General features: G+C 37.9%; 1 protein-coding gene across 2 annotated transcripts in view; it reads left to right on the top strand.

Annotated features, from left to right (window-relative positions):
* Positions 1 to 204: 204 nt before the first annotated feature.
* Rsbn1 (round spermatid basic protein 1) overlaps positions 205 to 23,449 on the top strand; it is a 48,372-nt gene continuing 25,127 nt past the window's right edge. For both annotated transcript variants that reach the window (XM_048442270.3, XM_048442269.3), the window contains exons 1-2: positions 205 to 922; positions 13,847 to 14,520. In XM_048442270.3, coding sequence (XP_048298227.1) covers positions 220 to 922; positions 13,847 to 14,520 — 1,377 coding nt within the window. In that variant the 5' untranslated portion in view covers positions 205 to 219. The remainder of the gene's footprint in view (positions 923 to 13,846; positions 14,521 to 23,449) is intronic.

Here is a 23,449-nt window from a genome sequence, read left to right as displayed (position 1 = left end):
TAGGGCGGTTGGCGGTAACTCGCCGGCCGGCGGCAGTTGCGTTGCACCCCGAAGCGTGCCTGGGCGCACGCTCCTTCTCTGCTCCTCCACTCAGAGAGCCGGGCCCACGGCGGGTGGTGGAACTACAACTCCCGCCAGGCCTTGCGCGTCCAGGGCGCTTTACAATAGAAACTCGGTTGGCGAGGTCTGCGGAGAGGTGCCGGAACTGTCGTTTCCGGCATGTTCAGCTCTACAAGAAGGACGGAGCAGTGGAGGGCGGAGGAGAGACTCCAATGCCCAGCGGGCCATGCGCGGGCGACGCTTGCGCGAATCGCGGACGGGGGGGCGGTCGGGCCATTTAAATGTGTGTTTGTGGGTGAAATGGCTGCGCAGGTCGGAGCGGTTCGCGTAGTACGGGCGGTGGCGGCGCAGGAGGAGCTGGACAAAGAAGGGAAGGAGAAACCCCATGTTGGGGTCTCCCCGCGGGGAGTGAAGCGGCAACGCCGGGCGAGCAGCGGGGGTTCTCAGGAGAAGCGGGGGCGGCCGAGCCAGGACCCCCCTCTCGCTCCCCCTCATCGGCGGCGTCGCAGCCGCCAACATCCCGGGCCGCTGCCTCCAACGAATGCCGCCCCAACCGTCCCGGGCCCTGTTGAACCTCTGCTCCTGCCGCCTCCGCCGCCACCGTCGCTGGCGCCCGCCGGGCCCGCTGTCGCTGCCCCACTGCCGGCCCCGGGCACCTCGGCCCTCTTCACCTTCTCGCCCCTGACGGTGAGCGCGGCCGGGCCCAAGCATAAGGGCCACAAGGAGCGGCACAAGCACCATCACCACCGCGGCTCCGATGGTGACCCTGGCGCCTGCGTTCCGGGCGATCTCAAGCACAAGGACAAGCAGGAAAACGGCGAGAGGAGCGGAGGGGTGCCTCTGATCAAGGCCCCCAAGAGAGGTGAGAGCAGGCGAAGCGCCTGGGCTCGGGCTCTAGATCTCGGTGCCCATATCCCGCCCCTTTAGGACTGAAAGACGCCTCTCTACTCCCCTGAGCCCACTGGAGTGGACTCCGGATACAGACGGTTGCCACAGTTTGACCTACTTGAGGCTTCTCTCTGAGGCCAAGCTGTCAGTTTCCATCCCCGTTTGCAGTCCCCCGGAGCCTTTGCAACGTTTATTTTCAAATTCTGCAGGCTTTCCGCGCCGCGCGGTGCTTGGCATCGGATTAGTAGGTGGGGTACTAAAACCAGCCTTACTGAAGTAAACGCTTGTCACTGAAAGTCCCTTCTTGTTTTCGTTCTTTGAAATCTTTAGTTTTTCTCATCCCCGGCGCCAAAATATTCACAGGTTTGATTCTGGGCTCTGAGTTTGAATTCTTCAAAGGAGGTTACACAACTCATGGTTGCCTTAGCTTCAGCGAGGTTAAAAAAAAAAAATCACTCGGTATTTCTTTTTCAGCTGGACGTGGTAAAAATAGCAAAAAAAAAAATTATTATTAGCCTTTTTAGTTCTTAGTATGGCATAGGATTGGTCCGAGGCAGGTTTTTATCGCCCTCTGAATCTTAGGAAGTAGACCCACCATTTCTCTGAAGAGAAGGAAAAGTGCAGTAGGATGTGGATGCAGATTCTAGTTCTGTTTGATTCTGCCCGAGCACTATTTGAGAATCTCTGTAATTTCAGCAGTCCTTAAAGGTATTTCACATAGAAGACATAGGACTAAGTGTGGTTTTGAGAGAAATTAGGTTGGCCAAAATTGGTGTCTACTATTGTAGCATCTATTTATATTCTTCATGGAAGAAATGAAGTGTACTTTTGATCATGTCGGATTTATACTTTGTATATGATATTTTAACTTGTAATATTCGTAATCTTAGTAACATACTAACACCATAATATGTGTTTGAGTACTGGGGCCCCTTCAGTTATTACATGTTAGTGAACTAGTCTTTAAACCTGAAGTTTTGAGTATCTTGCTTAGTGCTAACCAGTTTGTGTGTGTGTGTGTGTGTGTGTGTGTGTGTGTGTGTGTGTGTGTGTTTAGGTGTAAATAAGTTTTCATTGGATAGAATCTTTTTCCTTCGGTGGTGTCCAGATAGCATTCTCAGGAAGTAGAGCTGTGGCAGGCAGACTGGTGTGCCAGTTTCCAATCTACAACTATTTTGCATATTGGAGTAGCTTATTTTTTTGCCCTCATTACCCCCCACTCCATGACGTGTGTCCAGACACAATCATTTCTTTTAAATTTGTGTTGCCGGAGAGAACACCAGGTCCCAAAATAATGAAGAGACTTCACCTACATGGTCTCATTACCAAAGATGAAATTTAAATTAAAAAAAAAATCATAGAACCCAGGCTCCTAAATGTTAGTTCAAGCTTCATCTCTGGTCTGGCCAGCTCTGCTTTCCCTTGCTTTCTTTTCTCCACTTCTTTGCTTGCCTTTTCCTTGTGCTTTGAGATTCTCACTCTGCTGGCAGTCAGACTGACTAGAAATTATCAGACTCTCTTTATGGGGGAAGGTGGTGCTGACATGTGTAGTAATTCACAGTGTGCTTCTCTGAAGACTGTACAGGCCCCGTGTTCTTTTAAAATCAGACAAAACAAGTCTCTAATACTGCTGGATAGACTTTTCCTCAGATGATGTAACTGTTCTATATCTGTGCTGTCCAATATGGTAGCCATATGTGGCACTTAAACAGATTTGTAATGTGGCTGTGTGACTGAGAAACTGAAATTTTATTCTAATTTATAACTTATTATGTACATGGCTACTATGTTGGACTGCACAGCTTTTTGCCAATTCATGAAGAAGAGAAATGGGTTAAAATTAGGCCATTTGAACATTATTCATTTTGGTTTAGATAGAATTGAATTGCATACCCAAACTATATATATTCTGGAGGAAGTAGGACCCTCTGGTCAGATATATTTGAGGAAAGCTGTACTGTAGTGGTCTCAATATCTGAAATGCACTGGCATTTTAAGAGTTCTGAAGCTCGTGCTGAAAAGAAACTGGCTTAACATTGCTTATTACAAGCCTTTTGCAGAGTTGGACCAATACTTGTAAATAGCAATATGTTTAGTTTTGGTACCCTCAGGTTCAGAAGGGATGACTTTGGAAGTAAATTTTGGTTCTAGTATTTACTGTGTGATTAGGATCGAATTAATCTCTTTAACCCCAGTGTTCCTGTTTGTAAAATGGGGTTGGGTACTCCACTCATATGGTTGTTACAGGGGTGAAGAGGGAGGGCTTGGCTCATGGTAGGCAGTTTTACTACTTGGTCCTGTAAACAGCTCTAATAAAGTAGATTGTTGTTTACAGAGGAATCTCATCCTTTTGTGTATGCTAAGATTTTTTAGGAATTATCTAGTTACTTTGAACTAATTACAAATTGCAAGAAATACCACAGAGAAGTCCATTTCCTTTTCCAGTTTACTTCAGTGGTTGTGTCTTACATAACTATTGTATAATACTGACACAGGAAATTGACATTGGCACAATGTGTCATTTTATCATATGTAGATTAGTGTAACCACCATGTAAACAAGGCACAGAGCTCTCCAGAAAGAGCTCTCATGAATGTTCCTTTTGCAGCATTAGGCAGTGTCTCCTTACCTTCTCTACTGTTTCTGACCAGAAAGAATCGCTAGTCTGTTCTCTATCTTTGTAATGTTGTCATTTGAGAATATGATGTACTTGGGGTCTTTTGAAGCTAGCCTGTTAAACTCAGCATGAGATCATCCATGTGTCAATGGCTCTCACTTTTTCCATCCTGGATAGTATTCTCAGCAGGGGTATACAATGATTTCTTGGATTTAAGAGAAATTGGTGTCTAGTTTGGCGCTATTAGAAATAGAGCTTCCCTTTCAGAGTTTTGTTTTATTTCGCATTCAGAAGCAAATTTTTATTTCTTTGAGGAATGTTCTTATTAGGTCATGTGGTAAGTATATATTTAGGGCTTGTTTGTTTATTTATTTTATTAGGTTGTCATACAGTTTTCTTGAGTGTATTCTTTACATTCCCATTAGTGACTTAATTTTTTTTACATCAATATCTGGTATTGAAATGTAATTTTTTATTTTAGCTGTTTCAGTAGCTGTGAGGCGATTATCTTATGACTAGTGACATTAACCAACTTTTTTTTGTCATTTATAGAGCCTCATCAGTAAAATTTGATATTTTTTGGTGCCAATTTTCAAGTTAGACTTAAGTACTTTTAAGAATTTTTTATTGAGAATTATTTGTATATTAGAAGTATAATTTCTTTAGCTACTGTTTGGTTTGCAAATTATTCTCTTGTTTGCCTTTCCCTTGGTTTAACAGGATGTTTCACCCTGCAAAATTAGCAATGTTTTGTTGACTCTTTTCTTTAATGAATCATTTTTGGGTGTCATTCTCCCCTTAGAAGCTGTTTAGTTATATTTTTTGCGTTTAAATCTGTGATCTATTTGAGTTAATTTCCTACAGGTGTAAGATTATGCCGTGGTTCTTTTTCCAAAAGGGAGTATTCTCTAGATAAACAGTCCCTGGAACACCTGTAATTGAAAGCTTATTGTTCCTGCATTGAATCTCTCTTGTGCCTTTGTAAAATCACTTCTGCAGATGATGTCCTGGTTTGCTTTCTATTTCTGTGATAAACATCATGACCGTAGCAGCATAGGAAGGAAAGAGTTTACTTCACAGGTCATCATAGTCCATCCTGAAAGGAAGTCGGGAGCAGGAACTCAAGGCAGGAACCTGGACGCTGGAGCTGAAGCAAAAACCACGAGGAATGCTGCTAGCTTGCTTCCCGGCACTTGCTCTATTTGTTTTCTTCTATCATGCAGGATCACCTGCCCAGGTTTGGTACTTTCCAGGCCATCTCACATCAATCATTAATCAAAAAGATGTCCCACAGACTTTCAATCTGATGGAGGCATTTTCTCAGTTGAGGTTCCCTCTTCCCATGTGGCTCTAATGTATGCCAGATTGACAAAACTAACCAGCACAACTGAACGTTTCAGGCCAGCATGGGTTACAGAGCAAGTTCCCAGCCAGCTATGTTGGTAGAGAGCTTGCCTAGCTTGCAAAGCCCTGGGTTCAGTCCCCAGCACTGCCCCAAACTGGGTGTGGTAGCACTGGTTGTAATTCTAGCACCTAAAAGGTGGAGGTAGGAGGGTCAGAGGTTTAGGGTCATTCTTTCCCACATATGAACTTGAAGCTGGCCTGGACCCTGAGACATTGTCTCAGAACAAAACAAAAATCAGTTCTTCTGCCTCTTATTTTACAAGTTACTAAGATTGGTTTTCATGTTTCATATTATGGGAAAAACCTAACACATGAAAACCATGTGGGATGTAAATTCTATGTCCACAGATAAAGTTTTATTGGAATACAACTGTCTATCCCAGTTTTTGCATTATAGTAGCAGAGTAGGAGTAGTTGAGGCAGAGACCATATGCCCACAAGTCTGCTGTGTTCTTTTCAGAGACAGTTGGTTACCTCTGACTTGAGACATGTAACATGACTAAGAGACCTGTTCCTGCACATCAGCCCAACAGTACTCAGTCCAAATTCACGTATAGGCTAATTTCAGATATTACCACTTCAGACACCTGGCATGACTCATAAATAGTTAGAAGAAAAACTTGGCATGTGAGTGGGACATAAAATGATTTTCAGAAGTGAAGTAACATGCTTAAAATTTTCTAATGGTGGAACTGAACACTGGGCTCCTAAGAAAAAACACCTCAGGGTCCACTTCACTCTTTCTGTTCTGTACGCTGGCTAATGCTTTATAAAGAAATATTAAAAGATTTGCTCTGTCTTGTAAGCAGTATGCTTCAGACTACCTAAATAGCTACCTGTATCCTTTTTTATCCTTTTTACCTGATCTTAATTTTTTTCTCTCATTTGTTATTGTTCATAGAAGCATAGATGAAAGATATTCCATCAAAAGTAATAGTTTCTTTTTAATTGTTCTTGGTTAATAACTATGATCTTAATTTATTAAGGAAATAATAGGAAGATGATTGCCTGCTCTCAACTCCAGTATCATTAAACTCCAGACTTGCTCTTCTTTGAGTCTTCATAGTTAGCTTTTCTGTTTTCCAGTTTTGATCCCCTTAAGTGCTATCATGTGGAAGTATTCTGTGATACCCAAAAGATACTGGGTGTGATGGCACATTTCTGTGATCCCAGCATTTGGGAAACTGACTAAGCGTTGCTAGTTGTAACAGGACCTGTCTCAGAAAATAGAACGATATTGATAGAAACATGTGATTTGTTTTTGTAGTAGAAATGGAGAATTATTGAATTGAGTGTGTATACATACATACATGAACGCACATGTGTACACACACACACACACACATACACACAGTCTCAGTTGTCAGAAACTTCGGGAAATGCTTTTTCCTATCCACCAGAGAGGAAAATATTCTTGTCAGTAAGGCATGAAAACTGCTGTATAACATAATAATGCCACCTTTGTGATCATGAATTGTAAAGACATATGTAGTGAATACAGTAATATTTTTCTATATTGGGACCTCATATAGGCTAGCATCTGAAGTCCATTAATTGTAATTAATGGATAATAACTGGATAATAATCTGCCAGAGTGTTTAGGGAGAGGTGGAAAGGAAGAAAGTATACTGTATTGTAGTGGAAGACTGAATTTTGGAGTTAGATGGCTCTGAAATTTGACTGTCAACAGTTAGCTTTATGACCTAATAAAAGTTACATCTTGTTTCAGATTCTGCTTCAATCTTTGAAAAAGAATTTCTGTGTCTACTGGACTGAATTTTTGGATTAAAATGAGATAACGAATAAGGTCCTAATAGACATTTTTAGTGAGTCATTTATTTTTCCCTCAGACTTTCTCCACTTTTATGTTTCATTTGTGGTATACTATCCTATACTCTAGGCCAATAATTTTTAGATTTAATCTGATATCCCAGAGTTCTTGACAAATATTTCAAGGAATATTATTCAACCCTCATGATTATAAGATGAAGACTTATGTGTCAGATTCATTCTCTTTAACCCTTGCAATGACTCTTAAGATAAACATGTGTGTTAATACTATTTTAAGGCAAGAAAACAAAGGTTTGGGGGTTTCTGGGTTTGTCCAGAGACTAATAAGCATCAGAGCTGAGATAGGCATCTCAGTCTTTACTGTGAAGCATCCAGATGGGCACTTTTGGTTTTGTTTGTTTTTATTGTGCTATAGCCCAGACTAGCTTTGACCCCACAACTCTCCTACCTTACTGTGGGTTCTGGGATACAGGGCACGTAAATATCCAGCTTCAGCTTATATTGTATGTGTTTGTGTGTTCATGGTCTTATTGTATGGTATGCATGTGGAGGCCAGAGTTCTGTCTCAGGAGTCACTCTTCATGAAACTTCCACTTTGTTTTTAATACAGTCTCCCCCAGGAACTTGGGGCTCATCTGTTAGATGGATTGACTGGCCAGTGAGCTCCAGGGATTCTTCCCATTGTTGGGATTCCAAGCACTTGCCACTATGGTTAGCTTTTTGAGGTGCTTGTCGGGGATTGAACTCAAGTCCTCATACATGTGTAATAAGTACTTCACCAGTAGAGCTATTACTTGCTCTTAAATGGCACATCTGCCTTTATGTTTCCACCATTTTGGGGTGAAACTAGTAATTAACATTATTTGTTTTAGTCTAATATGACAAGTATTTTATGTGCATTTTTAATTTATTCTTTACATTTTTATAGGAAAATACTCTTGTCCCCCTTCCTCCGTTTCATTAGTGAGAAACAGAGATACTAGTTTGCAAAAGGTGAGGCTACCTCATTGTGGCAATGCAAAAACAGCTACTCAGGAAGACAATTTGGCAGTATTTTACAAAGTTGAACGTACTCTATGTGATATGACAGTTAACATACTATTTTTTTTTCTTTTTTTTTTTTTTTTTCAGGACAGGGTTTCTCTGTAGCTTTAGAGCCTGACCTGGAACTAGCTCTTGTAGATCAGGTTGGCTTCAAACTCACAGAGATCTCTTGCCTCTGCCTCCTGAGTGCTGGAATTAAAGGCATGTGCCACCACTGCTCAGCTTCACATACTGTTTGGTGTTTACCCAAAGGATCTGGAAATTTATACCTACATAGAAATTTGTAGTAACTAAATAAGAAACAGCTCAGATGTTCTTCAGTAGATCAATGGACAAACTGTGATGCATCCACAGTGGAATAGTATGCAGCTCTAAAAACAAACTGAGTTCTGAAAAGTGACAGTAACCTTAAGTGCATTAATACTGCAATAATAGAAGGACCCCAGTCTAAGAGGGTTACATAGTGGGCAATTCCAGTTATGTAACACTGAAAAAGACAGACCCATGTAGACAATAAAAAACTAGTCAGTGGCTGCTGATAATTAAGATGGAGGGATTTGTGAATAGTCAGATCACAGGATTTTTAGGGCCATTAAACTGCCCTGTATAGTATTGCAATGGTGGGCCGTGTCATTTGCTTTTGTTCAACCAAGAATGTCTAGTACCAAGAGTGAATCATAGTTTGGACTGTGAGTTCTGAGTGAAGAAGATATGTCAGTGTCAGCTCTAGTGGGGCCTGTTAGTAGGGGTCTATGGGAAATCTGTACAGTTTGACCACTTTTGTGAACTTTTAAGAACTTGAAAATGAAACAAAAAACATCCAGCCAAACAAACAAACACACCCCCCCCAAAAAAAAACCCAAAACAAAGCACCAAACATGATGTTTTAGGCTGAATATGTTCGTGTAACTGTAATGGTAGCATCCAGCAGGCTAAGGCAAGAGGATCAGGAATTCAAGGCCAGCATGAGCCATGTGATAGTTTCAAGACCAGTTTAGGGTAAATAGTGAGACCCTCTTTCAAACAAAACTTACTTCTACAGTGAAAAAAACAGTGCAGTCTTAGGAAGTGGCAGAACAGGGTTTCTACCTAGCTAGCTGTTATTTAGCATAAAAGGGTGTGTGTATAGTGCTGAAAACAGTGACTCCAAAAAACTGGACTTCAGAAGGAGCCACTTTTTCAATCGGGTTTTTATATAACATTGTAACTACTCTCAAGAGAAGCACAGAGAATTTATTCCTCCAGTATTTCTGGCATTTGGGAGACTGAGGTAAGACAACCTTCAATTTAAAGCCTTACTTTACAAGGTCCTATCTCCAAAACAAAAACTAAAAAAAAAAAAAAAATTATTATTTTTAGAACACAATTTAGTTCTTTTTTATGATTATGATATGAACAATTATTGTTTTTATGATAATTTATGATAAGATATGAACAATTGTTTGCTTATCTACCATGGTAGTTAGGAATTGAAGGTACCATATTTCCTAAGGCATAGCTTTGAAGTGTGTGTGTGTGTGCATTCGTGTGCGTGTTTGTGTGCTTGCACAATGTGTATGTGTGCATGCTGGTCCTGGGAACTGAACCCAGAACTTTGAATGCTAGACAAGTATTCTCCCAGTGAGCTATATCCTACCCCTTACTCTAATCTTTTTTTGCATTAATGAAAGCTAGTGTGATGTTAAAAGTAAACTAGGCTATTTGATGATAGATGATGTAGCTAATTTGAGGACTTAAGTGATAATTTTATGTATTCTAAGTGTAGTTGTAATGACCTTTTGAAAGGGAGGGAGCCAGCAACTTGTTCAGATCACCGTCCCTGTCTTTCTCTATGACATGCTTTCTGTATATTGAATTTCAGTTTTATATGTAAAAGTTTTCCTTAGGTGTAGTTTGGTTCTTTGCTGTTAAAAACTGATGTGAGGGCTAGAGCATCTGCCTAGCTTTGCGAGGAAGGGTAGGTTTAATTGTTGTCACTGCAAAAATAAAACGGCACAAGAAGACAGGGAGAGGCCAACAATGAGGGGCCAGCAAGACCACTCACTCCGGAAAGGCTATGGCAGCAGAAACCTGGTAATGAGTTGTAGCTCTAGAACACACATAAAGGTAGATAGATGGAGACAACTTCCATGAAGTTGTCCTCTGACCTCCACAGAAGCACCCATGCACATACATACAATAATAATAAATAATAAAGAAACCAACAATGGAACTGAAGACAGTAAGTTTTAGCTCTTACACTATGGAGAAATAATGCAGAAAGAGATTTCCTGAATACATTTTCTATGGGAAAACTAAACCACTGTACTAGAAATGGAAAGATGATGAAGCAAGCCTTTAGGCATTGACTTTCCCCCCTTTTCTTTCTTTCTCTCTTTTGTAGACTTTTAAATGATGTTTTTTTACTCAAAGCAAGGCAATTGACATTTTTCTCCTACAGCAATAGTGGTCTGTTTCATGTAATAACCAACAGCGAATGGATGCCTAGGCCATTCTCAGCTAGTTGTCACCACTGCAATTTAAAAATAAATTTTATTTCTTCATGTAAATTCATTAGCAAGTAGGAGATGAATGGTCTCAAATTCATCTACAAAGAAAGGCAGATTTTCTGTGTCTCAGCCTGAGAAAAAGAGTCTGCATTTGAAAAGCAGGACTAGCTAGGGACAGATTGGAATTTGTGAGATTACAATTAATTTAAAGTTCATTTAATTTTCTTTTCTTTTTGAGGCTGTGTTACACTAACTGATTTTTTTTTTTTAATAAAAGAGTTTTTGGCTAAAACCAAGAGACTTGGCCATGTAGAAATACCACTGATAAGCAAATAGTAATATAGAAAATGCCTGGAAGTCAAGGTACTTTCTTCAGTGGCGGATATAGGTCAGTTTTTGTACATTTTCTGAAACTTAAACCTGATATTTTCAGAGATATTCTTATCCCCTCACCCTCCCATGAAATTACTAGAGGATTTACTGGGTAATTAGATGAGTATTTTTAAGTTGGTCTAACCTTTATATTGAATAACATTTTGTTCCTTGAGAAATTGCCTAAATTACTGATTTACTAGTAGGCACAGTATTTAGATTAGTTTTATTTGGTATAAAATATAAATTATTTGAGTGTTTGAATTATGATCTAGTTGTATATGGTAAAGGGTTGGTTATATTTTCAGTTTCCAGTACAAAAAATTTTATGTATGTTATATAGTTACATTGTAAATTATGTTTGTAAATGAGGAGACTTTTTATTGTCTTCTTCCCTCTCTCACCCTTCCCTTTCTTTGAGGCCATTTCTCATTTTGATTCTGTAGTCCAGACTAGCTTAGAGGTTAGTCTCCCTCTGCCTCTTGAGTGCAGGAATCATAAGGGTGAACCACCATGTCTGTTTTTTGTTTGTTTGTTTTAAAAGCATGTTTCAAACACATTGTACATTGTTTATATTCTTTAAAAACTTTGATTTGCATTAAATTTTTTTTTTTAGATTTCATAACTGTGGTAGTATATGACCATTTGGAGTTTTAAAAATGGTTTTATATAGTCTTTATACTAGTTAGTAATTATATATTATGCCAAGTAAGTTCATTATAACTGGGTATCTATGTTAACTGAATTACTTATGCTATTGCTTGGTAGATAAATTCTATATAGTAAATGCTAGACTATATTTGAAGATTAGTTAGGACTATAGTAATTTAATCCCAAAGATTTGGTGGGGGCAGGTATATTTTCCAACTACTGGATAAAGGATGTCTTTCTATATTGGGCTTGTCAATTTCGGCAAATTAAAACGAGTCAGTTTTTAAATTATAGCATTAATATGCAATATTACAAAAAATTAGGAAATATAGATAGGCAGAAAATATAGACATTTATAATCCTTCTACCATTGATAACTATAATAATACCTTAGCATACATCCCTCCAGATAGGTTTTGTATTTTCTGTATACAGCACATATATAGATGAAGCAGATTTTCGCTGACTTTAAATCTTTTGCTTCTCTTTAGAAAATCAAGCTTAGCTCTTCAAATGCCCAGCTCTCTTATTATTTAGAACTCATTCTGAATTTAACCTCTCTAAAAGAGATTCTCCAACATTCAGGCAGCTTTTAAACCTTCAACTACCTGAGAGTACTGTAGCTGCTTGATTTCCTCCAACTAGATTATAAGGTACAAGAGAGTAGAGAGGATTGTGTCTGTACTGAAGTCAGCACTGTAGCCCTAATGTCGAGTGTACCCAGTACGTGGTGTGTATGTTCTTAGTAAATTCAAGTGAATGAATGTTTAGTTAAAAACAATGGAATCAGACTAAGTGTAGGTTAAGTGCTCTGGAATAAAAGGTGATATATACTCTAGACAGATTACTTGTGGTCTAGAAGAGAGGTGGAGATTAACTGTGGAGTCTGGATGGGAAATGCTGTGGTGGCTGGCAAGGGCAGCACTTCCTGCTTTTGTTACCTCCTCGCTTAGGTGAGAAGTTACCAGTCAGGCTTCTAGAAGAGTGACAGTATGAGCATTGGTGACATTATGTGTGCCACTCCCTCACTCCATAATTTATAATGGTTAAGAAATATTTGTAGTATGGAACTATTAGAATTTAATCACTATAATTAGGCATTTTAGAGGATTCTACTTTTGTTTTAAAAGATACTGTCATGATATCTTTGTTGACTTCTAGTCATTTCTTAGATAACTTTGACTTGGAACTTTGTTTTCTGGATCTGGAGTTTATAAATATTTTCAAGGCTTGTGGTACATATCACCAAATTGTCATTTAGAAAATTTTACCTTTTTTTTTGATAAGGATTAAGTGTTTTTGTTCTAAATATTTTCTAGTTATCATTTATCTGTAATCTTGGGTAAAACAGCTTACCCAAGATTATAAACTCTCTATACTTACTATACTACATTTATTGTATACTTATTATATACTTACCCAAGAAGTATACTCTCTACACTTCATTTTGCTCCTTCGTGAAACAGTGTGGAGAATAGCTTCCCAGCTGGGATGTGGAAATGAAATGCTGTAAGAGTGCTCTGTGCAGAACCTGGTGCAGAGTAAACCTGGTCACCATTTGCTGGGTTTTGCCTCTGTGTTTTCTGCTGTGTGTGTGTTGCCTTTCTTTCTTTTACTTTTTCCCATGAGAAGAAGAAAAGGGCTTCTGTTTCAGTTCCTTTTTTGAAAGAGTCTTGCTATAGAGCCCAGACTAGCTTCCAATTCTTAATCTTTTGTTAGCGCCCCAGATGCTTGAATTACAGGTGTGTACCAGGCTCACGAGGATATTGTAAAGTATGTTTCTGAAGAAAACTGATGACATCAGGAAAAAGGGGTGGCAAAAATGTTGTAAGACAAAGGGAGAAACAAGAATACTTGTGGAGAGTAGTAGGCAGGACCAGCGAAGTGAACAGTAAAATAAGCTTCAGTGAGAGCGTGGGTGGCAACCTGTCAGCAGTTTATATTTTCTATAGTTGAGTTGCCTTTATCCCTACCCAACCCCTGCAAGACAACATGTATTTTAAAAAGTCAATTTGATAGGTAGAAAAAATGTTTTATGGCTTGATTTGCCTTTGTTTGGCTTAACTACATTTACTATAATAGTTGATAGACTGACAGTAAGACAAGAACCAACAAAGTTCACTTTAGATTTTGAGTAACTAAACAAAGACTCCATATAGTGTAGTACATACTACTCCAATGTTTTATCTTTATTACAAGTCATTAAATATATCGTGTGTGTGTGTGTGTGTGTGTGTGTGTGTGTGTGTTCTGCAGAGGGAAGCCATGGCCTCTCACATAAGTGTTGCATACCACTTAACTGTAGTTCCAGCAGTACCTCACTATTAGTTTTTTTTTAGTACAATCCTTGACCCAGAATATTATTGTATTTTAAGATCTTTGTCTCGTTTTTGTTTTTGATGACAAAAGATGTAATAACAAATTCTCAGAAATTAAGGAGAAGTTATTTAATTTTAGATCAAATACCTTAAGACACATGTATATTGACACTGGTCCTAGCAACTAACTTATTTTTAATTATTGTGGCCAGAAACAGCAGATGAAAATGGTAAAACCCAGAGAGCTGATGATTTTGTCTTGAAGAAAATAAAGAAGAAAAAGAAAAAGAAACACCGAGAAGACATGCGAGGAAGACGCCTTAAGATGTATAATAAGGAAGTACAAACCGTCTGTGCTGGCCTGACCCGCATCAGCAAGGAAATTCTCACCCAAGGACAGCTAAATAGCACTTCAGGAGTTAATAAGGAGTCCTTCAGATATCTGAAGGATGAACAGCTGTGCAGATTAAATTTGGGCATGCAAGAATATCGGGTGCCCCAGGGAGTACAGACACCTTTTACAACGCACCAAGAACACTCTATTCGCAGAAATTTCTTAAAAACAGGTACTAAATTTAGCAACTTTATTCATGAAGAGCACCAGTCCAATGGTGGTGCTCTTGTCCTTCATGCTTACATGGATGAACTCTCATTTTTGTCTCCAATGGAGATGGAGAGATTTTCTGAAGAGTTTCTTGCTTTGACATTCAGTGAGAATGAGAAAAACGCTGCCTACTATGCTTTAGCAATAGTGCATGGAGCTGCTGCTTATCTCCCAGACTTTTTGGACTACTTTGCTTTCAATTTTCCCAACACTCCAGTGAAAATGGAAATTTTGGGCAAGAAAGATATTGAAACAACCACCATTTCAAATTTTCACACTCAGGTAAGGTAAAATTATTGTTCAATTGGATAGAATATAGTATCTCAACAGTATTAACCTCATTGTGTTGCATAGCACACACCTGCACACATTATAAAAATTTCTGGTAATAAAAGTACTTCAAACTGTCTGTTCTTTAAATTGTAATTCCTAATTGCTGAGATCTTTGGTGTAGGACTTCCTACTTGTTTGAAGAAATGCTTTATCCATCATTGTGAGTTTATGGAAATTGGCTTGAAAATGAATCCAGACTCCATACTCAGGTAATACTACTGTAGACTATAATTTAGTGTAATAGCTCCAGGATAACATTAGTTAAGACTCTGACACCAGGATAGAACACTTAAGGATATTGGCTTATTTATTTACCAGGTTTTGCTTACATTCTTTTAGTAACTTGTTGGCAGTCTGTCCTAGAAATACACCCCAAGTGTGTGACTTGGGAATGTCACTGGAGAGACCGCCATTGCCTCTGCTCCTTCTGCTTGTGCACTGTTGTAGATAAAGGGTATTCTGAAGCCTTGCTTGGGCAGTTAGGCTTAAGTCAGCAGGGAACTGTTTCTTTCTAATATATTTTTAGCCAAATGTTCCTTTCAGTGGGGTTATTGTAGAGATAAAAAAGAACAATAATGAATCTGAAGGTTTTTAAAAAATTTTGGTTTGCTTGCTTTTCTCAGAAAGATTGTGAATGTGAACGGGCAGTACTAAGCTATTCTGTAGATGCTGTGATTCAGGTGTCAATTTTTAAAGATTGTATAGTCTGCCTTTTCAGGTTTTATAGTGATTTACTGCCATTCTTTTCCCTTAAATTTTTTTTTGAGGTAAATAAAGTTACATAATCCGACTCTCAGCTGCTTACATTATAGTGAATTCAAGTCACTTAGACTTGCCTGAACCCTCCTCTAACTTTAATTTTTTAGTGAGTCTTACCATCCTTGCCTCCAACGAGGGGAGCATCCAATTTAGGTGTATGGACTTCAGAATTTTTCTAATTGAAGTTCTCTCTGCAGTAGAGAGAGCAGGAGCAGCTAATCTGGAGAGGTCGCAAGATGAGTCTGCCCAAGATGTTGGAACTGGATGTGCAGTAAAGGGCTTCGTCTTGGATTTTGGCCTTGTTACCACAATCAGGTACCAAAGTACAGACTTTTGTAGTGAATTTTCCTTTCTTTTTCTTTTTTAAAGGAGTTTTGTCCTTTGAAAGTTAAAGAATCCTACTTTTATAAATACTGCAGAAGAGAAAAGAAACAGCTCTGGTCTAGTCTGTAGTTAACAAAGAAAGGTGCTGCTGAGAGCGGATTTTACATGTTCCATCACTTTTTTTAGGTTAGAGAAATAAATTTTCATTCTGACAGACCAGCAAGCATATCTGAAGAAGAAGTCAGAAATTTGTGGGGGGAGATAATGGTTTTGGAAAGGTGACTTTTCAACGTTCATATTAGTCTATAGTTGAGTTTGTATGTCAACAGACAGTACTCAGACTAATTAAGACATCTCAAAATAATATTCCCTGCTGATTTTTGTCCTCCAGTTAATTTTTTAAATGGAGCTGATATTTAAATGACTGTACCAACAACTTACCATGAGATTCACTTTGTGGTTTATAAAATAAGTACTCTTAAAGAATATGTTAGATTATTATGGAATTAGATATTACTACTTTAGACACACAGGAGAATTGAAGATTTTGGGTCTCATTGCTCTTGGTCTTCAAGAACTTAAGTTTCGTATAGCCCATGAAATTTGAAATTTGCATTTGTAAACCTTTGATGGATGTGGAAAAATAGGCTAACATGTTAGTTCACATTTGTTCATGGTGTGTAGAAATGTTATCACATTCATATCTGAACATATGCAACAACCAGGAGGTAGGTAAGCAATCACTCTCTGCGTTCATTGAAGAAACTGTTCATTTGTTAAACAAAGTCATAAATTTATAAAGTAGAAGAGTCAGGATGGAAATCAAGGCTGTCTGACTCCTTCTGTAACTACTGGAGAAGAGATTGTGGTTGTGAAGTTAAAATTGTGTCTCATCTTAAAGCAGAAAGAGCTTTGCTTTTAATGTTTTTAAACAAATATGCTTAGATTATGGGAATTAATTGACCAATTGGGACATTTTGGAAATCTCTGTTTTATAGTCTTAGGAACTTCTGTTAAACGTTAAATAAAGTCAAATAAAAATTGTTTTTTTCATTTGTTTTTGTTTTTGTTTGTGTGTATGTTCACTGTTTAATAATGTAGCTATAATAATTGTCTATGACTGTATTTCAAGATACTTCTTCTTTTTCTTCTTCCTCTTTCTCCTCCTCCTCCTTTCCTTCTCCTCCATTTATTTTTATTTTATGTGCATTGGTGTTTTGCCTGCATGCGTGTCTGTGTGAGGGTGTCGGGTCCCCTCAAAGTAGAGCTACAGGCAATTGTGAGCTGGCATTTGGGTGCTGGGAATTGAACCCAGATCCTCTGGAAGAACAGCCAGTGCTCGTAAATCATTGAGCTATCACTCCAGTCCCTGAACACTCCATTCTTAAAAGAACTAACTGATAAATTTAACCTGGTAGGGAGATGAGTAAAATAGCAATTATAAAACAGTTTAAGAAGAATAGAGGTGTGCACAGGGAAAATCCTGTTGTTGAGAGAACAGAGTTTGTGGTGATTTTAGAAGGCATTTTAAGGCACGTTATGCATAAGGAGGTTCTTAAAAACTGATCAGTACTTAACTTTGTATACTCATTATTAATCAAAAGGAATTTTAGCCTATGCAAAATACAGTCTTGAGAATGTGACACATCCAGGGAACTGCAAACAGCTTGATTAGCAAAGGGCGTTCTCATTGTTAAGGATGGTAAGAGTGAGAAAAGAGGGAGAGAGAATAAGACTGAGGGGTGGTCAAAAGTGTGAAGCTTTATATGATATACTAAAATCTGTTTCTAAAGATAATGGGGATAATTAGTGACTTTTAATAGGGGGAGTACAACAAATTATAAAGATTAAAGGGTAAGGTTGATAATAAAAATGAGAAAGTGAGTTTGGAAGCAAGAAACTGATAAGGTTACTATAATAACTAGAGAGAAAAGTTCTGTGTCCAAACTGATGTCTTTTGGAGAAACCAATGAGATTTGAGAAGTTATTGAATGGATATTAACTAGATTTAGTGGAATAAGGCTGGTTTTAAGATGTGGCTTAGAGAACTAGGAAGATGATGGCGATGAGGAAAGTTAATACCGGGTTGAGAAAGGTTGGTGTCTGGTGAGGGTTTGGGGGTGTGTGTAACCATTTCTGTCCAGCCATTCAGTTACTAAATAATGACATAAAGATTTCTTGTTAATTAGGAAAGTTTGACCTATAGCTTAGGCTTGTTCCTAACTAGGTTTATAACTTAAATAAACCCATTTATATAATGTATGTTTTATTACATGGTGTTATCTCTCTTCCATCTTATACCTCCTGTTTCCTTTCCATGTCTCCTGTCACCTCCCCCTTTCTTCTTCCCAGAGTTCTCTCTTTCCCTGGAAGTCCTGCCTAACCTCTTCCTGTCTAGCTAGCTATTGGCCATTCACTTATTAAATCAATCAGAGGGTGTCTTGGCAGACATGTCTTCACAGTGTGGACAAATATTCTGCAACAGGGGTGCTGTGGTATTTAAGAGATCTTTTGATGTACTTTTTACTTCTACTCCATCTTTAATACTAGAGATTGAAACTAGGATTTGTGTGTGCTGGGCAGGTGTTCTTCTATGGAGTCTGTAGGCCCCAACTGTTAAGGAGATATTTTGAATTGGAGATGTACATTCGGGCTTATATTTATAAAGATTTAGTAGCTCGATATGTGGATCTAAGGTTGGGAAATGCAGGTTTTGGATTAATAAACATGTAGGCAAAGCAGAGATGGTAGTAGAATGAGGGAAGAGGTGAAGGTAAAGGCGTAATATACCTTCATGTAAGTGTGAGAATTTGGGAAGAGATCAAAAAAGGAAGGCAGACTAGGATGTTTCCTAGATTTTAGCAATAATGGAGTAATTAAAAAATTATAACATACCCTACAGGTGAGATGGCTCAGTGGTTAAAAATACTTTCTATGCAGCCATGAGACCTGGATTTGGATTCTAATGCCCATTTAACTAGCTGTGGGTCTTGGACACATTTGTAACTTCAGCTCAGAGATCTGATACCCTCTTACAGCCTTTGCACATGTGGAGGCATACACACCACACATCTCCATGTACATTTAGAGACACACAAAATAAATCTTTAAAAAATGATACGCATATGATGAATCAAGTAAGATAAAGATGGAAAAGTGTTTGGTTCACAAGCTAGGAATTTAATTGAAAATATTTCAAGACCAGTACTTTGCAAAACACTGTGATGGTGGTGGATTTTAAGAATTGTAAATTATAGCTTTTCTTTAGAACCTTGTTATCAAAATGTGCTTGAGTGTTTTTGGCATCACCACAAATGTATGCTCTTGCTTTTACTGAGATTTTCCAAATCAGAGTCTGCGTGTGTGCAGATTCCTTGATGATTCCTATGCATATGGGGCTCACTAAGCACTGCTTTAAAATGTTGTTTTCTAGCCAGAGGAGGTTAAATATAAACAGTACCTTCCAGGAAGGATTTACCTAATAAATGGTAAGGATGGTAGTTTAAACAGGGATGGACAATAAGTGGCCACAATAAGTAGCCTAAAGATACCCGAAGGTAGTTTGTGAACTGCCTCATTCCAGATCGCCACAATCACAGAATTCTTAACAGTCAATTAACCTTGGGCTAGAGAGATGGCTCAGTGGTTAAGAGCACTGCCTGCTCTTCCAGAGGTCCTGAGTTCAATTCCCAGCAACCACATGGTGGCTCACAGTCATCTGTAGTGAGATCTGGTGCCCTCTTCTGGTATGCAGGCATACAGACAAAATACTGAGAACACTGTATACATAATAAATACATAAATGTATACATAATAAATCTTTAAAAAAACCCAATCATTTTAGCCTTTTAAAATCTTTAACATAACCCAGGCACCTCTTTTTTCTCCTCTGAGAACTTCAGCTCATGAAGTAAACTATAGGCTTGTTTTGTGTAAGAAAAGTTAGATCTTCTATTACTTTTATATTTTTAAATTATTGCATTAGATCAAGCTAGTATCCATGTATAGACTGTTTTTGAACATTTTATAGTCCTCAACTATTTTAATACTCCAAGAGGTAAGTTCATTATATCAGTTGGAACTCCAAGTTGATTCTTGTTTGATTACTAGCTGCTATGGACTGTTAAAGGCTAGCTTTGTGAATTTGAATTTTTAAAAGAACATGCATATATTAAGACAGTGTTTTTATAATCCTGTAGGAGTACCATTTCTAATTTTTAATTGGTTATTGGCTGAGTACCAGTTTTGACCAAAAAATGTTTGAATGTTTGTGGAATCTTAAGGTTAGTTAATGGAGAAATACCATAGAAAAAGATATTATGTCTTTTTTCTTTAAAAATTTTATCTATATACACTTTGGGAATAAATGTGATTTATGATCTTTTTAATTAGGTGTAAATTATAGTTACAGTATTGGATATTTGAAAACTCTTTCTAGTGATTTTAGGCTAAGTTGTTACAGCTCTACAATAAAGTCTTCAGTCCTTAGCTCCCTGTTTCACAGGAGTCCTGAAGCATCAGAGGAATTGTTAAGAGTTTGAATTTTTTAGTCCTTGTAAAGACTACAGGGCTTTAGGAAAGAGGACATCATCTTCAAGTCCTTGTTTCCTATATAGATGACAATATTTTGGTTGTCACCTTCCCAAGATCAAATAACGACAGATCCTTAACAAAGAATTGTTTTCTTTTTTTCGTCTCCATATGAATGATATGGAAGTCTAGGGCTCAGGGCTTAGCAAACTATAATGTGCATATAATTCAGCTGAGAATCTCACTACATCTTAATGTGTACTGGTGTTTTGCCTGCATGTGTGCCTGTGCATTGTGCATATGCCTGGTTTCTGCAGAGACCAGAAGAAGGTGTCAGATACCTTGAAACTGGAGTTAAAAAGATGGTAGGAGCTGCCATGTGGCTGATGGGAACTGAAACCACGCCCTCTGGAAGAGTAGCCAGTGCTTAACCTCTGAACCATCCCAGTATAGCCTACATTTCTAACACTCCCAGGTAGTGTTGGTGATTCTAAAAAGACCACAGGTCTTAAAATTTATATGACTTGCACATGAAAACAGTAGCAAACTAATAATCCAGTGGTATTAAAATGGAAGTTGTTTTAAACATCACTGAGATGGCTCACTATATAACAACTAAATGTTTGAAGGGTATACATGAAGAAGGATGATGGATGTATATTTTGCAGGGCAAATGTTCATATTTTAAGTTCTGATAATTTTTTTTCTCTCAGGATTTCTGTACTTAATGATCAGAAATCTCACTGAAGGGCATACTTTAAAAAATATAGTTAGACATGTTTTCCACTGTATCACTGGCCTGAGTGAGAACATACCTTTTTAACTTTATTTGGGTAGTAGTACTTGCAAATGTTACTTTTATAGTTGTAATATTCTAAAAAAAAAATAGTAATATTTTGTAGGATTGGACTATTCAACTTTAATGCCTTGTTTTAGAGAATAACAGACAAGTTATTTCACTATCATGTGTTAGGGTAAGGTTTATTACCTCCCTAGCCTTTGATTGATATATTGACATTTTTTAATATTGATAATTGTGATGAAGAGTGGAATTAGTAAAATGGTATGTAATTGGGAAATAGCTAAACCCTTGAGGAACTCTAAGCATTAGTGTATTGTATAAAAGGGAAAAGTAAATATTTGAAGTTGCTGCCTTTAGAAAATAAAACAGCATGCATAGCCGGTTTGGTTATTTTCTCTAGTTCTCAGTACAGCTTGTAATACAATTACTTTGACCCACTGAGTGCTTTTCCATGGGATATTTTAAAGAATGTTTTTCTACTCATAGGTCACAAGGTTAGGAAGATTGCTGGCTTGCTTTTTCCTGTCTGTTTTTTAAACAGTCAGCTTAAATAAGCTTCTTCCTGAAGTACAAGTTCTGTAGAACAATCCACTCCTCCCATATACACACACACAGTGTTTTCAGTATGTTATATTTCAAGCTTGGTGTTCTTAGTCTTAATGGGTGGTTTTAGAAGTTGTGTGTATTGGATGCACAGTGGGATTTATTTAACTTTCAGAAATTATATAGAATAACTGCAGTGCTGAGTTTCTAATCTAAAGAACCATATGTATGTTGCTGTAGAGCAGTGTGTACTTTGAGTGGTATTTTGTGTCTGTTACAAACATACCAGATCCTGTGAGTGCATGCTAAGCACAGTTAATTCCACATCCTTCTCTCCTGATTTTACCAACGTGGGTTTTCCCTGTTGCCATTATCGCCTACGTTCATAGCAGCTTTGCTTTGTTCTGCTCTATTCTCTTTACTTAACCTCCTTGCAACACTCCTGACATGTTTTTTCCTCTACCCACTGTACTGTAATATACTTTAGGAAATGATAGAACTCAGCTTGATTTTTGCTTTCATTGAAAATGTCATAATCTCAGATTCTTCCTGAGATTACTATTCATTAAATCTGGAGTAAATGAGGTAAGTGCCCCAAATGGTTCAATTTCTGTAATCATAGAAATTTAAGAGGCATTGTTTTGTATCACATACTACCTACCATATTGTAATTATTTTCATTTGATATGTAGGTACAATCTTAGAATTTCATAACATCATAAACCGAGACATAATCTTGTCTAACATAGTACAAAATTATTCTAAAAACCCTTTTGGGGTTGATAATCATTTGAGACTTTATCTCTTTATAAGGTTTTGTGAAGACTTGCAGCATTGCTTAGGAAAGTCAGCTTATTTGCCTGTTACCTCTTCTTGAAGACTTAGATGTTGTTTGTATATGTGGGGTGTGAGTGTGTGTGTGTGTGTGTGTGTGTGTGTGTGTGTGTGCACGTGCTTGAATGTGTGTGTATAGGTCAGAAGTCAACATTATGTATTATGTGTCTTCCTTAGTCATTCTCCATCTTGTATTTTGAGGCAAGATCTCTCATTGAACCTAGCAGCTCACTACTTTAGCTAGATTGGGTAGCAGTGAGTTCTAGGGATCATCTGTCTCTTTGCCAGCACTGGGATTTTGGGACTCTGAAGCCAGGTACTCATTCTTATGTAGCAAACATTGTATGGACTGAGTCATATCCCCAATCCCTCTTCCCTTCTCAGTCTCTCAGAGAAGAATCTCCCACTCTGTGTTAACTACTTTGCCTATTTGTGTTCTGGATTCTGACCCTCAGCCTACTTCTTTTTTACTTACTCTTTTGAGACAGGGTCTCATGCTTCCCATACTGGTCTCCAACTCCCTATGTAGCTGGAGATAACCTTGAACTTCTGGCTAGGACTACAAGCAGTGATTAGAATTCAGCTGAGGACTTCATGCTGGCAAGCACTCAATTAACTCACCTATTTCTTGAACCTCTTTTTTTAAAAAAATATACATAATATAAACCTTACCATTTTGATCACTTAAAGAATGTGATTCTGTGGAATTAATTACATTCAGAATGTTACATAATCACCAGCACTATCTAGTTCCAGAAATTTTTTTTCCATTCCAAACAGAAACTACTCATTTGCTTAGGATCTTCAGTAATAAGCCATCCCCACTTCTCCACTTCTCCAACCTTTGCCTCCTCTATTTCATATGAAAAGGAGATAAATTATATAAATGAATTACTATTTTGTATGTGTTCTTTAAAAGACAAGTTTTTCTTTTCCTAGAAGCAATCTTTGTCTTGAATTTGTAATTTATAATTTTTACTAATTCCATACTTTGCTATGATGTATATTTTGAGAATCTCCAGTTATATTTGGGTTTCTAGTATCAGAGTGACTAGGAACCTTGATCTACTGTAGAATGGGTGTTCA

The sequence above is a fragment of the Myodes glareolus genome, chromosome 17 (assembly GCF_982192425.1).
Source record: "Myodes glareolus chromosome 17, mMyoGla1.1, whole genome shotgun sequence".
NCBI lineage: Eukaryota > Metazoa > Chordata > Mammalia > Rodentia > Cricetidae > Myodes > Myodes glareolus.
Note: the sequence above shows the minus strand (reverse complement) of the source record. Positions and strands in the feature narration are given on the sequence as shown.